The sequence below is a fragment of the Orycteropus afer genome, unplaced genomic scaffold (genome assembly GCF_000298275.1).
Source record: "Orycteropus afer afer isolate SDZICR_OR568_19922 unplaced genomic scaffold, OryAfe1.0 scaffold00085, whole genome shotgun sequence".
NCBI classification, from domain to species: domain Eukaryota; kingdom Metazoa; phylum Chordata; class Mammalia; order Tubulidentata; family Orycteropodidae; genus Orycteropus; species Orycteropus afer.
Genome location: NW_006921672.1, coordinates 4,508,236 through 4,521,578, shown reverse-complemented (window position 1 = coordinate 4,521,578; position 13,343 = coordinate 4,508,236). Strand labels below are relative to the sequence as shown.

Here is a 13,343-nt window from a genome sequence, read left to right as displayed (position 1 = left end):
ATTCTGGCCTCACCCATTTTATAGCTTAAAGCTTTCAATGACTTTGGTAGATCCTACCTCCCTGCCTTCCCTCTGCCCTTGTGTCCCACATTCCCCAATAAAACCTGTCCCTTGTCTCCATTACTTTCTGAGTGACATACCAGTGTGCAGTAGTGTTGGAACACCAATTACTTAGGGAGATGTAGGGAGAACCTCAGGCATTCACAGTACAACACCAGTGTAAAGAAGGTAGCGTGTGCCAGGCCAGGGGGCTCCAGAAGGAATTTGAATGGAGTCTAAAACCTAGAAGAAAATTCTCAGAAGGCCAGGATTGAAAGATGGGCAGAGTGCATATTTTGGTTTGGATGGCTACAATGATCAGAATTCTCCCACTTCCCAACTGTAGCCACAATATTGACAGGTTGCTAAGAGTTCCTCGAGGGCTGGAGCCCATCCCAGGGAAAGAGGAAAGCTGGATGGCTCAGCCTTGCCAGACCCACGGAGGAGCATCGCTGACCTCTGTCTTGCCATGGCAAGAAGCCCAGACTTGTTATATAAAAGATCTGGCCTGCAGCTGGTGCCTCAGCAAAAATGCACAGCCTAGAGCCCAGGCCTTTAAACCTGGCCAGGGAACCTCAGAGGCCAGCTCTGCCTGGAGTTGAAAAGAGAAAGAGCTATCTGAGGAGTGGGATGAAGGCTTCCTAGAAAGCTGGTCACAGGAAATGACAGGGATAGATGGGCCATGTGCAAACCTCACAAAGGGAGATGCAGTCATGAGCTTACACGAGCAAAGCTCCTTCAAATCCTGCTCCTCCAAGAAGCCCTCCTTGTTTGGACTAAGCCCACATTGTTTGGACTGAGTACTCCTTTTAAAAGAGGAAGGGGTATGTACTCTGTGTGATGGGGAAGCATAATTTATCCTACTTGCCTTTTTCAAAGGATGTAGGACCGTCAATGTCCTGGGCTCCCATGAAGTAGGCCTACTCTGCTATCGGAAGTATATTCTCCATTCACATTCTGTTCACAGATCTAAAGAGGGCCAGTGATTTTAATGGTAGCCAGTTCTTGTTGGTTCTAGGTGGGATATTCCCATGAGAATTCTCCTCCTCCAAACTGTGCCAGACTTCTGGCCCCATCTGATCCCTTGGCTGTGTGTTCAGTGGCCTTCATAGAACTGGAACTGGCTCACAGAGGCCAAAGCCTGTCCTCATTTCCTTATTCTTCATTCCAACATGCCAAGAACAGTACTGGGCATTCAAAGATTCAGTAATAACATTTGAAAATAATCTCATAAAAAATAAATAAAAGAACCGACATGATCTGCTCAGAGGAGGTTGAACCAAGGGAGCTGTGCAGAGGAGGGCTTCAAACCAGTTTGAACTGGTTCAGTCATGGCCAAAACAGCAAAATCAGAACAGACTCAATTGTGTAAAGTGTGGGTGTACCAGAACAATAACTGGAACGGGAAAAATCATGGGTTGAAGACTTGGAATGGGAGACTCAGAAGAGGCATAGTGAGCCCTTTCAGGAGTCTGATGTGGGCGATTGGGATTATTGCCGGGACTGTGGAGAGAGACACACATCAAAGCCGCAGAATCAGCCACCATCTTTTAACAGGGCACCGCTATTTCCAACTCTGCTGCTCAAGAGATTTGGTTCCTATGCAACACATATGCTGCCCTAGTATTCTAAGAGAGAGATTAAGTTTCTATCAGGGCATTGACCTGTGAATTTTCTCATTTTGGTTATCATTCCACATTTTACAAATTCGGTTCCATTTTGGTTTTGCTCTGTTGGCCGTGACTGAACAGGGAAGAACTGGTTCAAAGCCCTAGTGCAGAGCCCTTTCCCACATCTCTACATGACACCTCCCAGTACGCGGAGCAGGCACACTCCAACTTCTTGGTAAAGGAAGGGTTGACGTGCCCAGTATCACCTAGCATGAAGGTCTGACTCTGAGCATGTGTTCTTTCCACACTCAGTTTCCTCTTATCTGGGCTGGCAGGTGGCAACAACTCATTTGTTCTGAAGTTAAACAGGAATGGGTTTAAACTGGGGCAAAAGAGAGACAAATTGACTCTTAAAAACTTAACTGCTAAGAATGTGGAAGTCCTAGGTCAGATTAAGAAAAATCTTTGTATAATTTCATGCATGTATGAGATGAGTTCTTGCTCATGCTACACAATCTTACCCAAAACTGTTAAATGGACTAGATGATATGTGGAAATTCCTTCCAAGTTCAGGATTCTTAATGAAAAGACTAACTGGAAGAAAAACACTGAAGGTGGGGATCCTGGGCTCCACAGGACCCAAATGGGTCTGCTGAAATCCCAGACAAGCACCTGCAACTGCTCAGGCTGTGGGCTGGGGGTTAAAGCACCACTATCTGGGAACCCTTCACTCCTACTGCTCCAGTGGGGCTCTCATCTGCCTCAGCACAGTTGTGGACCACTTCCAGTTATCCGGAGAAGGCAAATTCAACTGAATGTTGGCTCCAGTTTAATTTTAGCAAGGTAAATCTAATTTTTTAAAACCTAGAATAAATGCCAGTCAACCTTCAATTATCCACATATGAGCACTCAAAGCCAAACTGAAAAACCCAGGTTGACTTCTTTCTCCCACCAATCAGGGGGGATGCAAACTCATTTTCATGTAAGTTTTACCAAGAAAAACAAGCTGGTAAATGTTACATGATGAAAGGCTTTGTGGTGAGTATTTTCCAAGACAAATCATTTCAATGGTGTAGAGATGGTACCAAGGCCTCCTCAGCTAGCCCTCCTGTCCCATCCATATCCCATATCCCAATAGCAGAGAGCTTTGTTACCTGGGTGGCCTTGTCATTGGTACAGCAGGTGAAGGCCCCATCAGCATCACGTGGCCACTGGCCCAGAAGGTAGGAGCTGAGGATGGTGTCCAGAGAGAATGTGCGTCGGACCTGGGGTGGCTGAGGCCTACACATTGATTTTTCTGGGGCCACCGAACAAGGGACACTGGCTGAAAGAGAGCACAGCCCGCACACTTTGGTGTCAGCATGGAGGAAGGAGACATGGCAACCAACCTTCTCTCTTCTAGGAAACCTCAACTGACTGTCACATACTCACTTGTAGCCACCTCCCTTGTAAGAGACTGTGATGAGGCCTACAAAAGCACATGTGGTTTGATAGCTTTCTTGACTTAACCAGCAAGGCTCTATCACTGGAAACAATTGACATATTTTACTTTGGACTTAGCTATTACTTTATGAATATCCTCTAACTTTTTCCTGTTCGTAATTGACTATGAACTGTCTCCAGCTGAGTTTCCTGAAAGCAGAACTGTTTCCTATGATTAAAGAGGAAACCCAGAGTGGACAAAGACCAAGTTCCTTCCATCTTTTATCTCTTGACCTTCTTCCTCCCCAGCACCCACTGCAGACCTCCTATATGCTACACAAATTCAACCCAGGAACTGAAGGACGCTCACACTCCCTTCAGGACTGATTGGTTCCAGAAACCTAGCTGGCTAAGATGCAGAGACCAATATAACTACTTTCAATTATCCAGGATTGAGGTATCCAGTTTAGAAAAATATTCAAGTCTTTTGGTTCTCTCCTTGCCTCTGACATCTATCTAAATGGGACACAATAAAGCAATCATAAATCCATTCAGTTTATTTTTACCTTGGTTAAAGCATTCTGGGAGAAGGTAAAAGCTGTTGATAAAATGTAAGGGTTCTAGATCATCTGTAAGTTTCAGTCACCTAGGTTGATCCTATTTTCCATGGCTACATTCAAAACACTCTATTACCTTAAGATCTACCGAAGCTTTTTCCTTTAAACAGAACAAAATGCTTTCACTTTTACTAATCCTTTGATAATCATGTGTGCATTAAGCACAGCAAAAACAGCTGAGGATTGTAGAGATAAATAAACTTGAAGAGCTTTGCATTAAAAAGACACTAACAGCATTACCTTCATTCTCCAAATTCATTTATGTATTTATATACATTTTGACATAGTTGGAATCAGGATGAAATGTACTATATTATGTTCTGCTTTATTTTACCCATTTTCTATACCCATTTCCAAATATCAACAACCTACATATTTGTCATTTTTGACAACTACATGACATTCTACCACATTGATATATAGTAATTTGCTTAGCCATTCTCATATTGTGGGGATATTTGAGGGTTCTCCTCCACCCCAATCTGAATATCATAAATGTCACTGCATGGAAAATGTTTTACTCTCAGTTTTATCTGATCATCTCCTTTAGCTATCATATGATATATGCTCAGCTAAAACACATTAAAAATGTCTTCTAATTGCAAAAGCAGTAAATGTGAATTGTAGAAAAGTCAGAAAAAGTATATAATATTCAGAGATAACCACTGTTAAACTGTAATATATATGCATATGTATATATCACAGTGTATATGTATATATACTGACTCCTCACTTATCAATATGATTAGGTCATGTTTTTGTCATACAAAAAAAAAAAATTGGAGTTATATGAAAATGGAGGATCACTACATCAGATCACAAAACGGAGGATGATCACATCATTATATAACTGCCAAATTACATCACTGCATAATTGCTGAATTTCATCATCACATAATCACCAACTTGCATCATTACATAACTGCCAAATTATATCAGTCCATAATTGCCAAATTTCATCATTACATAACTGTCAAATTTCATCATTGCATAATTGCCAAACCATTAAGAATCATGGCCCAGCAGGTTGACACATAATCTTAACCACCACAACCAGCATTATTCACACCTTGGTGTCTGTTACTGCCAGCCATATGTTGTTAATGTGCAAAATGGTCAGATAGTAGATTACTACTATTGTCAAAAATGTGAGATGTCAGATAATGAGGAGTAGGGGTATAAAATAGTCAATACTATGACATATATGTATATATCTTATCTCCTTGTAGGTCTTACCTTCTGCATGTACCTATGTGCTTTAAAGTAAAAATGGGATCATACTGTACATATTATTTTTCAAGGTTCTCACTTTATATCTTAAATATTTTTCCAAATAAATATTGACCTACCACACATTACTATAAATGATCTTGGCATTTGATCTGACATTCAAAACTCTTCAAAGGCTGGCTCTCTTTCAAAGATGGTGGCCAGAGGTCAAAGGCCTCATAGATCTGCTCATGATCTACCTCTACTTCACATTGTTATTCCTCAAGGTCTCTACATCCTGGACAGACTTGTCAATACCCTTTCCCACTCATGCCTCAGGTCTTCTCACATCTGAGGTTCTACCCATGTGCCCAGGGCTGAAACCCAACCCACCTCTCAGGGCCAGTCTAACTGCCTCTGCCTCCTCAAAGCCTTCTGGACCCTGGGCAGTAATGTCTTGGCATTTGCAAAGTTTCCTTAGTACTTTGTACTACTTTTCTAGTACTTACTATGCTTCCTCTTGAATTACAGGTATCTGTAACACCTAGATAATAAACAACCTGAGGCCAAGGACTGTCTTTGGTTTAGCTTTATATCTCCCACAGGGTCTAGAGTATAGCTCTGGCAATTGGCAGGCATCTAAATATTTTAACACAATTGAAAAACTGTACTAGAGGCCTAGGTCTGCTTTAGTTATACCATGTATTCCATGTCTATTTAGTTATCCATGCTCTGTTCACTCCCCTTTGAGTAAAGATCCCAGAATATATATAAATGTTTTGGTCATTTTTTCCCCCCTCTCTGAGTCTCAGGAAGGTCCAACCCTTTTCTTACCCTCCCTGCAACTTCCTGCCCAGTAAGTTAGGGGCAGGTATGGTGAGATCAAGCCCCAACTTTCTCTCGTACATCAGCATTTCAACCACTAATTTTCCTGTCCTGGGTTTAAGATCAAAAGGTAGCAATTTAGGTATTTCTGGGAGCTTCAGACTCACATTAGCAGTCATGTCAGACACCAAAATGCTGTGACATGGCCCTCTGAAGCAAACTGAGAATAGTTGATGACAGATTGTCACAGGGACAGGTAGGGTCAGATGAGCCAGACTGTCATACATGCTAAAACACCATGATCCTACAGGCAGCTTTATCATTGGTCAGGAGGAAGATGACTATGACTCCAGGACTGAGAAATCAGTGAGGGAGAGAAATGTTTCTTGGCACCACCTCTCCCATCCCCTCAGCAGAAGTCACTGTACAAGTCTCCTTCAGATTTTTTCCTTACTGAAATCCTCAAGCACTAGCTTGTGTTTAGGGTGCTCCTAAGTGATGCAAACAGTTAGCTCACTTGGTTGCCAACCAAATGTTGGAGGTTCGAGCCCACTTGGAGAAAGAAAAGTCTAGTGATCTATTTCTGAAAAATTGGTCACTACAATCCCTATGGAGCCCAGTTCTACTCTGACACATGTGGGATTGCCACTTGACAACAATTTTTTTGTGTGTGTTTACATAGTACCTTTTCAAGGAGCTCTGGTGGTGTAGTGGATAACACACTTTGCTGCTAACCAGAAGCTCAATGGTTCAAACCTACTAGCCACTCCACAGAAAGAAGATGGGGCGATCTACATCTGTAAAGATTTATAGCCTCGGTGTATGGAAAATGGATTTGATCTGTAAACTTTCACCCAAATCACAATAAAAATTAAAAAGAATAAAAAGATTTACAGCCTCAGAAACCTAATGTGGGTCGCTATGAGTCGGAATCGATGGCAATTAGTTTTTGATTTTTTTTCTATAATACCTTTCAAGTTTTGCCCCATTCCCACAAATTACTTTCATGTGTACAATCTCTTTTCACTCTCCTATCCGCCATGAAAGGGGCTAAGGAAAGAATGTTATAAGTTATAGGTAAGGAAACTAAAGTACAAAGTTCAGCCTCTGATTGGACTCAGTCACCCAACAAATCAGCAGCAGTACTGCATCTAAATCCAAGCTTCCTTCCTCCTACATCAATCTTCTTTCACTGAGGCTCATGTTGCTCTTACATAAGGAACACCCCTTACCTGCTGGGACATCTGCCTTGACACGTGGAGGGCAGATGGCCCTTTTCGCTCCTCTCCAGAGATGAAGAGGAAGATAGGAAATGGCAGGCCTGAACCCCTGGTACTCTGCACTGGGTGTACTTGGCATTATGCAATGACCTTTTTTTTTTTTTTTTTTAATGAAGTCTTTGAAACCTGGGTTGAAGAATCCTACTATCAGCAACTGGGATCTTAAAACCTTGCAAGTGGCCATCTACATGCAATGATGGGTCTCTCCTCATCCAGAGCAAAGAATGAAGAAAACCAAAGACATATGGAAACAATTAGTCCAAGGAACTGGTACACCATGTGATCCTCAGCCTATACAACTATGAGACCAGAAGAACTAGAAGGTGCCCAGCTACCACTGTCAACCATTTGGAGGGGGATCTATGTAGGAGGTCCTGGGTAGAGTGGGAGAACAATGTGGAACAAAACTTAAAATCATTAAAAGGAAAAAAAAAAAAAAAAACAAAGGACCAGGATTGCTGGTCTGATAGAGCCTGATGGAATCAGAGACTATGGCCCCTAGCTGCCCTTCAGGTCTGGAATGGAACCCAGTCTTGTTGGCTTCCAGCTAAACAAAAGACAGGCATTCATATGAGGCATTTACATTAGGTAGATACACTCCTTGGAGAGATCAATCATGGGAGAATAGTAAGGCTGCGTATGCACAGGGAGACAGCTCAGGGGGCAGGAGTGCATGGGAGGGAAGGACACAGGGAAGAGGTGGCTGTGGGGAAGAAGTGGGAGGAGAGCTGTTGCATTGTGGGAAATTGTAGTCAATGTCATGAGACAAAGTGTATGTGAGCTGCTATAGTGCTGGTCACACTAAATTTGCATTAGTCCCATTACCCTTCACATATCACCCCATTCAGTGAATATAATCGGAATCCAACCTTAGGGTCAGTGCTCATAGGTGGTATTACACTCCTAGTATTCACAGAATCCTGGATTAGTCAATTCTACATTCTGTCCAGACACCTCTGACCAAAGTGATTCAAAAATTTTAGGACTTTGTGGGCCCAACTCGACAGCACATAACAATAACAATAATAATAATAAAAAAATAACACAAATAAGGGAAGGAAGGAAGGGTGGAAGAGAGGGATAGAAGGAAGAAAGGAGAATCCAAGACAATCCCAATACAGAATCAATGGCCCCAGATGGACCTGCAAGGATCTCGTGGCATCTAAGTCGAATTGGAGGATTTGCCTCAGTTTCTTTTCCTTAAATGAAGAGACAACTGGGTCTCAATCCTAAGACAGTGACCACATCCTAGTGTGGGTGCTGGCACAGCTCCTAACTAGCCACAGATGACAGAATCACCTTCTGTCTCAGAGCAAGGTTACATTTCCCTCCCTAACTCCCAAATTCTTGGCATAACCTGGCCCCTTTGAGACAAGAATGCCGTGTTTCCATCATGCTTAGGAAATGAGGGGTAACTGACAAAAAAATTAAAAGATGATTAGATTTGGATAGGAAAAAAAAAAAAATCCACCACTTATTTAAAAAATTCCCTCAAAATGATTTAGTGAGCACCTGCTAATCTGGGTGCCAAAACTGATTAAGGGCTAAAGCAAGGTGTCAAGTTCCCCCAAAACGTAACATAAACCAAAGCCAAAACCAGACAGTGACATGTCGATGGGGCTACAGGCTGGACTAGCCAGGGAAGGTAGAGCAGTGTGGCCTGGGTACCTGGTAGGGGCACAGACAGGAAGATTTAATTCTGACTGCAACTGCTGCCAACCACACACACACACACACACACACACACACACCACTGGGCCTGCTCTCCCTCCTAGCAAAAAGAAGCACAATCCTGGCCTCAGTTACCTCTTAGAGATGCTTAAATAGATGATGAGATGCAACTACACCTTATGGCATCGGAAAAATTAGAAAGATTTCCTCAAACTAATCCATGTCACTTCATCCCTCACCCATCACAATCTGGTAGGATTGAAGGTAGGGACAAGGGAGCCTAGAAAGAGACCACCCAGAAAATTTGTGCAGAGCAAGTTCTAGGCACTGTATCAATAGGCGTGCTCCTCTCCTGGTCCCCCAAGAAAGGGCACCTCACCCAAGAGATGTTACACACATCTGCAATGTCAAAGCTGTTTCCTTTTTGTGTGACAGCCTAATGCAATCTGGATAACACTTAGAGTAAATGCTTCAGGGGGAAATGAAGCTGTTTGGGGGCATGAGCATCTGCAGCTGCAGGCCAGTTCTGCTGCCCAGTGAGACCTGCCTCAGCTGAAAGCTTTGCCCAAGATATCTCACAAACTCAAAAAACCAAACTCACTGCTGTTGAGTTGGATCTGACTCCTGGTGACCCCTCCTTGGGTTTCCGAGGCAGTATTACTACAGAAGTCGATTGCCCAATCTTCCTTCTGAGGAGTAGCTGGTGGGTTTGAACCGCCAGCCTTCTGGTTAGCAGTCAAATGCCTTATGCCACCAGAGCTCCCAAGAAATCTCACAAGTGAGTATAATTGAAATAGGAGTTGTAGCACGACTGTAACCCTCATAGGCTTACCAGAAAGATCTGGGTACTGGGTTCCGCCCAGCAATTGTGTGATTATGGTTAAAGGAGAAGCAGCCTTGAAAAGCCACATCAGTTGCTTGCAGCTAGAAGATGTGCTAGTTGCATTTCTGGAAAGTACCCCTCTCAGATTTGGGGAATAAGGGGAGGGATGGGACAATCAGCTCCCCTATCAAGGAAGAGAAGCCCACATCATGATAGGCCATGACAAAGCAGTGGGCTGTGGGACACCGGCTGTGTGGCTGTGGGAGGGTGGAGTGTCCTGTTTACAGCAGTGTGGGGTATTATCGGCCCATCACATGCAGCAGCTTCCACAGCCCAACCACCTGGCTAAGCACGCTGGCAAAGGGCCAGGCCACTTCACCATGCAGCTGAGGAGTGGCGGATGCTTTGGTTCTTGGGCAACGGCAAATGAAGAAGGAAAAAAAAAAAAAAGCACACACCGGAGATAAGAAGCCTTAGGTACTATCTTTCTGGGCCACTTGGCCCTTTCTCCCAACTGCTGACTTGGATGACTTTGGGGAGAGGGCCAGGGGTCAAGTGTCTGTCTGCTGGGGGCTCATCAAAAGGGTGGAAAGTACACCAACAGCAGACAAGACAGTGAACCCTGCAGAAAGTTCCTAAGTGCCTACCACAAGCCAGCTTCTGTGATAAGCATTGGTGAGCCAGAGGCTGAAGACAAGAAGCTGCTGCTGGGGTTGAAATGGGAGGCTACTGCAATCCCCAAGTGCCAGGCAGAGCCCTGGGGGCCACCTCCCAGCAAGTGGCTCCTCAGGGGACCACTAATTTGTCTCTTTAGGAAATCCAGCTCAGACCTGACCAGACCAACATACCCCTGCCACAGGTACCCAAAGGAGAAGCGAGACAGCTCTTAGAGGAAGGCTGGGGGTCAGGCAGGAGAAGGAGGAAGGCAGCAGACAAGGCAGGAAGTGAGGTGCTTTGTGGCTGCTCTTCTCAACCTGGCCAGCATTCTCTGTAGGGTGCAGACGTTGCAGCTTACGTGAAGAAATCGGCCCCAGAACAGTGGATTCTGGCCGGGCATTTAGCAGGGATATTCCCTCTACTGTACTGTCTCTGAGCAATGTGAGAAAGAGAAGCCTAGGACATAAAAACGAGGCTACTCTGCACCCTTCATGCTAATGCACGAGGCCTAGTGATCCCAAAATACCCAAGAAGGATGACAGACGGAAGAAGGAAGACAGCCAATGAACTATTACACATGGCAAAAACTCAGCAACTGCCTGGTTCAACAAACAAGTTACCAGCCATTTTCTCATGTTGTAAGGCTCTGAAGCACTCTTAGCACAAGTCTTCCTGTTTCCCCTCTTAAAGAGGAAAGAACCCTGTAACAGAAGCTGGACATATGGTGGAGAAAATAAGAAAATACAGACGAGCAAAAACTAAAAAAATATATGAACTATGTATGCATTCTTCCACTCGGAGATCACCACTGTGTGCATTCTTCCATCTCTTCGTGCACATATGCATGTATTTTTAATAAAATGAGATCGTATTATAATTTTCTATGACCTACTTTTTTCAGTCAATGATTTTCACATTTTCATTTCAGTTGTTTCCTCTCTTCTAATAACCAACCTATATACAAATTTCCTCTAATGACCTAGAAGTATCCTTTCTAGCTGATTGATCCATCATAAATTACAACTAGTTACATCTTTTAAGCCTCTTAATCTAGCCCTGTTCTTTAGGACACTGACTTGACAAGATATGGCCAGTTATCCTGCATAATCCCCTTTGGGATTTGGTCCTTCTTTCTAGTTCTTTTTGAATAGAACCCCTTTTTACTCAGGTCGGAAATACATCCAATATATGTACACACACACACAACCCTGACTGCTTTTCAAATACAAAGCAAAAGAGGATAAAATTTAGAGCCTAAAAAGATTAAGTTTTCTTCCAGTTTACAGCCTGACTTCTTTTTTTGCAGAGTGTGGCCCCCAGTTTTAGAGCTGTGGGTTACTTCCTAAAGTAGGTAGGTGAAACAGGCACGGGCAGGGCAGTGTGGTTGGACAGCAAGGGAGCAGGCCCTGCCCTACCCTGTCCCCTAGCTGTGATGCACAACTTTTGTTGAGGGCAAATATTAATCTAGAGAAGAGCAAAGTCAAACAGGGATCTGGAGTTTCTAAACATTTCCCCAATAACAGATTTGCAGTAAGATGGGGAAGTTCCTCCTAGAAGCTTCTCAGGATTATTTTTCTATTTCAGTACGTGTTGGGATTAAACAGTACAGGCAGTCTTCTGAGCTCTTTGTGGTCCAGTGCTGCTTAACTGCTTAACTTAGGGACACGTGGGTTTTGGAGGGAAGTTGTGGGTCAAACTGAAATCCCTAAAGTGACTGTACAAGAGTTAGAAGCCCTCTTGGGAAAGCCCAAGGCATCCATTCCAGCTGGGAAAATTCAATGTGGGGCTCTGAACACTTACTTCTCTCAATACTAAGCAATAGCTGATCTGGGCCATAACAGGGAGAAGAAAGTATAAAGAAACTAGATTACAAAGGGGAAAAAAAGAGACTAACATTAAGTTTCCCCTACCAAAAAGGCTTCCCTAAAGAAAAATATGAACACTGATATTTGTATACACATGAAAAACTTCTCAGTTAGGCCCTCAATTAATTACTAACTCCATATTCAAGCATCCAGCTCAGGCTATGAGAACCAATGAAACCATTTCTGGCTGCATTTCTGCCTCCCCAGGAAGCAGAACACATCTGTAGGCAGCTGGAGAGAAGGGCCAGGAGCAACCCATCTGGAGATGTCATTGTGGGGAGAAAAAGAAATAAGGAACATGATAACTCTTTCTATCAGCAAAGAGGAAAAAGATGGCTCCAAAGTGTACATGTGTATGTATAAAAAGAGTAGAGAGAACAGTTACTCAGACGTTTGTTCAGTTCTCAAGAAGCTACAGTAAGAAGAAAAGGAAGTAGTGTGAACTTTTCAACTTTTATCTGAATTCTCTGAAGAGGAGTCTGTAGGATTTCAACATTCTTAAAACCAAACATTACCAGCTACTGATTGGAGCATGCTTTCCTTTGGGATCTACTTGGCCTTCACAAGAAAGACAGGCATAAATAGCACATAGCCTAGCCTCCTTCTCTGAAAAAAAAAAAAAAATCCTCACCCCATGGTTATTTAAGAGTGAAGGATTTTTTTCTAAGTGACCTATAAACTCAAGAGGACAAGCATAAGCCCTTCAGTATTGTCACTTCCCACAAACACCTGATTCCAATCAAGCAGAGAAGAAATCACAGTGTTCAGTCTGCTCTTAAGTAAGTAGTGTCTTTAGTGAGGTAAAGAAAGAACTAGAGATTGGGTAGGTTCATCTTCAGGTCCTGAGAGGAAAACTGTGATTGAAACTGTAGCCTGATGTCTATTCTGAATATGGGCACCCTACACACTCTCATAGATTCCACTATGGAAGAGGGAGCAGAACTTCCAAGGTATTACATATGGGGGGCCCATGACACATTCCCCTATGGCCCCCTATGGCAAGAGATCAAGTGACTTCTCCAAGGACACAGAACAGATTAAGACTAGGCTTTTTTTTTTTTCTCCAAACTGAACACTTTCGGAAGTACATCCCCAACCCTGTGCTTCACTGTCAGGCTCAACTGTGTCATGATAGCCTGGCTGCCTTGGTTCAGGAACTACTCTGTGGGTTGGAAGGGACTACTCCCTTCCCCAGGAACCAGGATGATCGTTGGAACACTGTTTTACCCATCAGGCATGCTGGCTGGGTCAAGAGGAGGAAGCAGACAATTAAAAAGTTAGGGGAACTTTTCCTTATGAAGAAAGTGTAAAGTGAGTGAGGGAAA

At 43.4% G+C, this 13,343-nt stretch overlaps 1 protein-coding gene across 1 annotated transcript in view; it reads right to left on the bottom strand.

Moving 5' to 3' along the window:
• The window catches only part of FAM117A (family with sequence similarity 117 member A), a 54,923-nt gene that overhangs the window by 20,587 nt on the left and 20,993 nt on the right, over positions 1 to 13,343 (bottom strand). Inside the window, exon 2 of the mRNA XM_007941933.2 lies at positions 2,804 to 2,973. Within this exon, the coding sequence (XP_007940124.1) occupies positions 2,804 to 2,973 (170 nt within the window). The remainder of the gene's footprint in view (positions 1 to 2,803; positions 2,974 to 13,343) is intronic.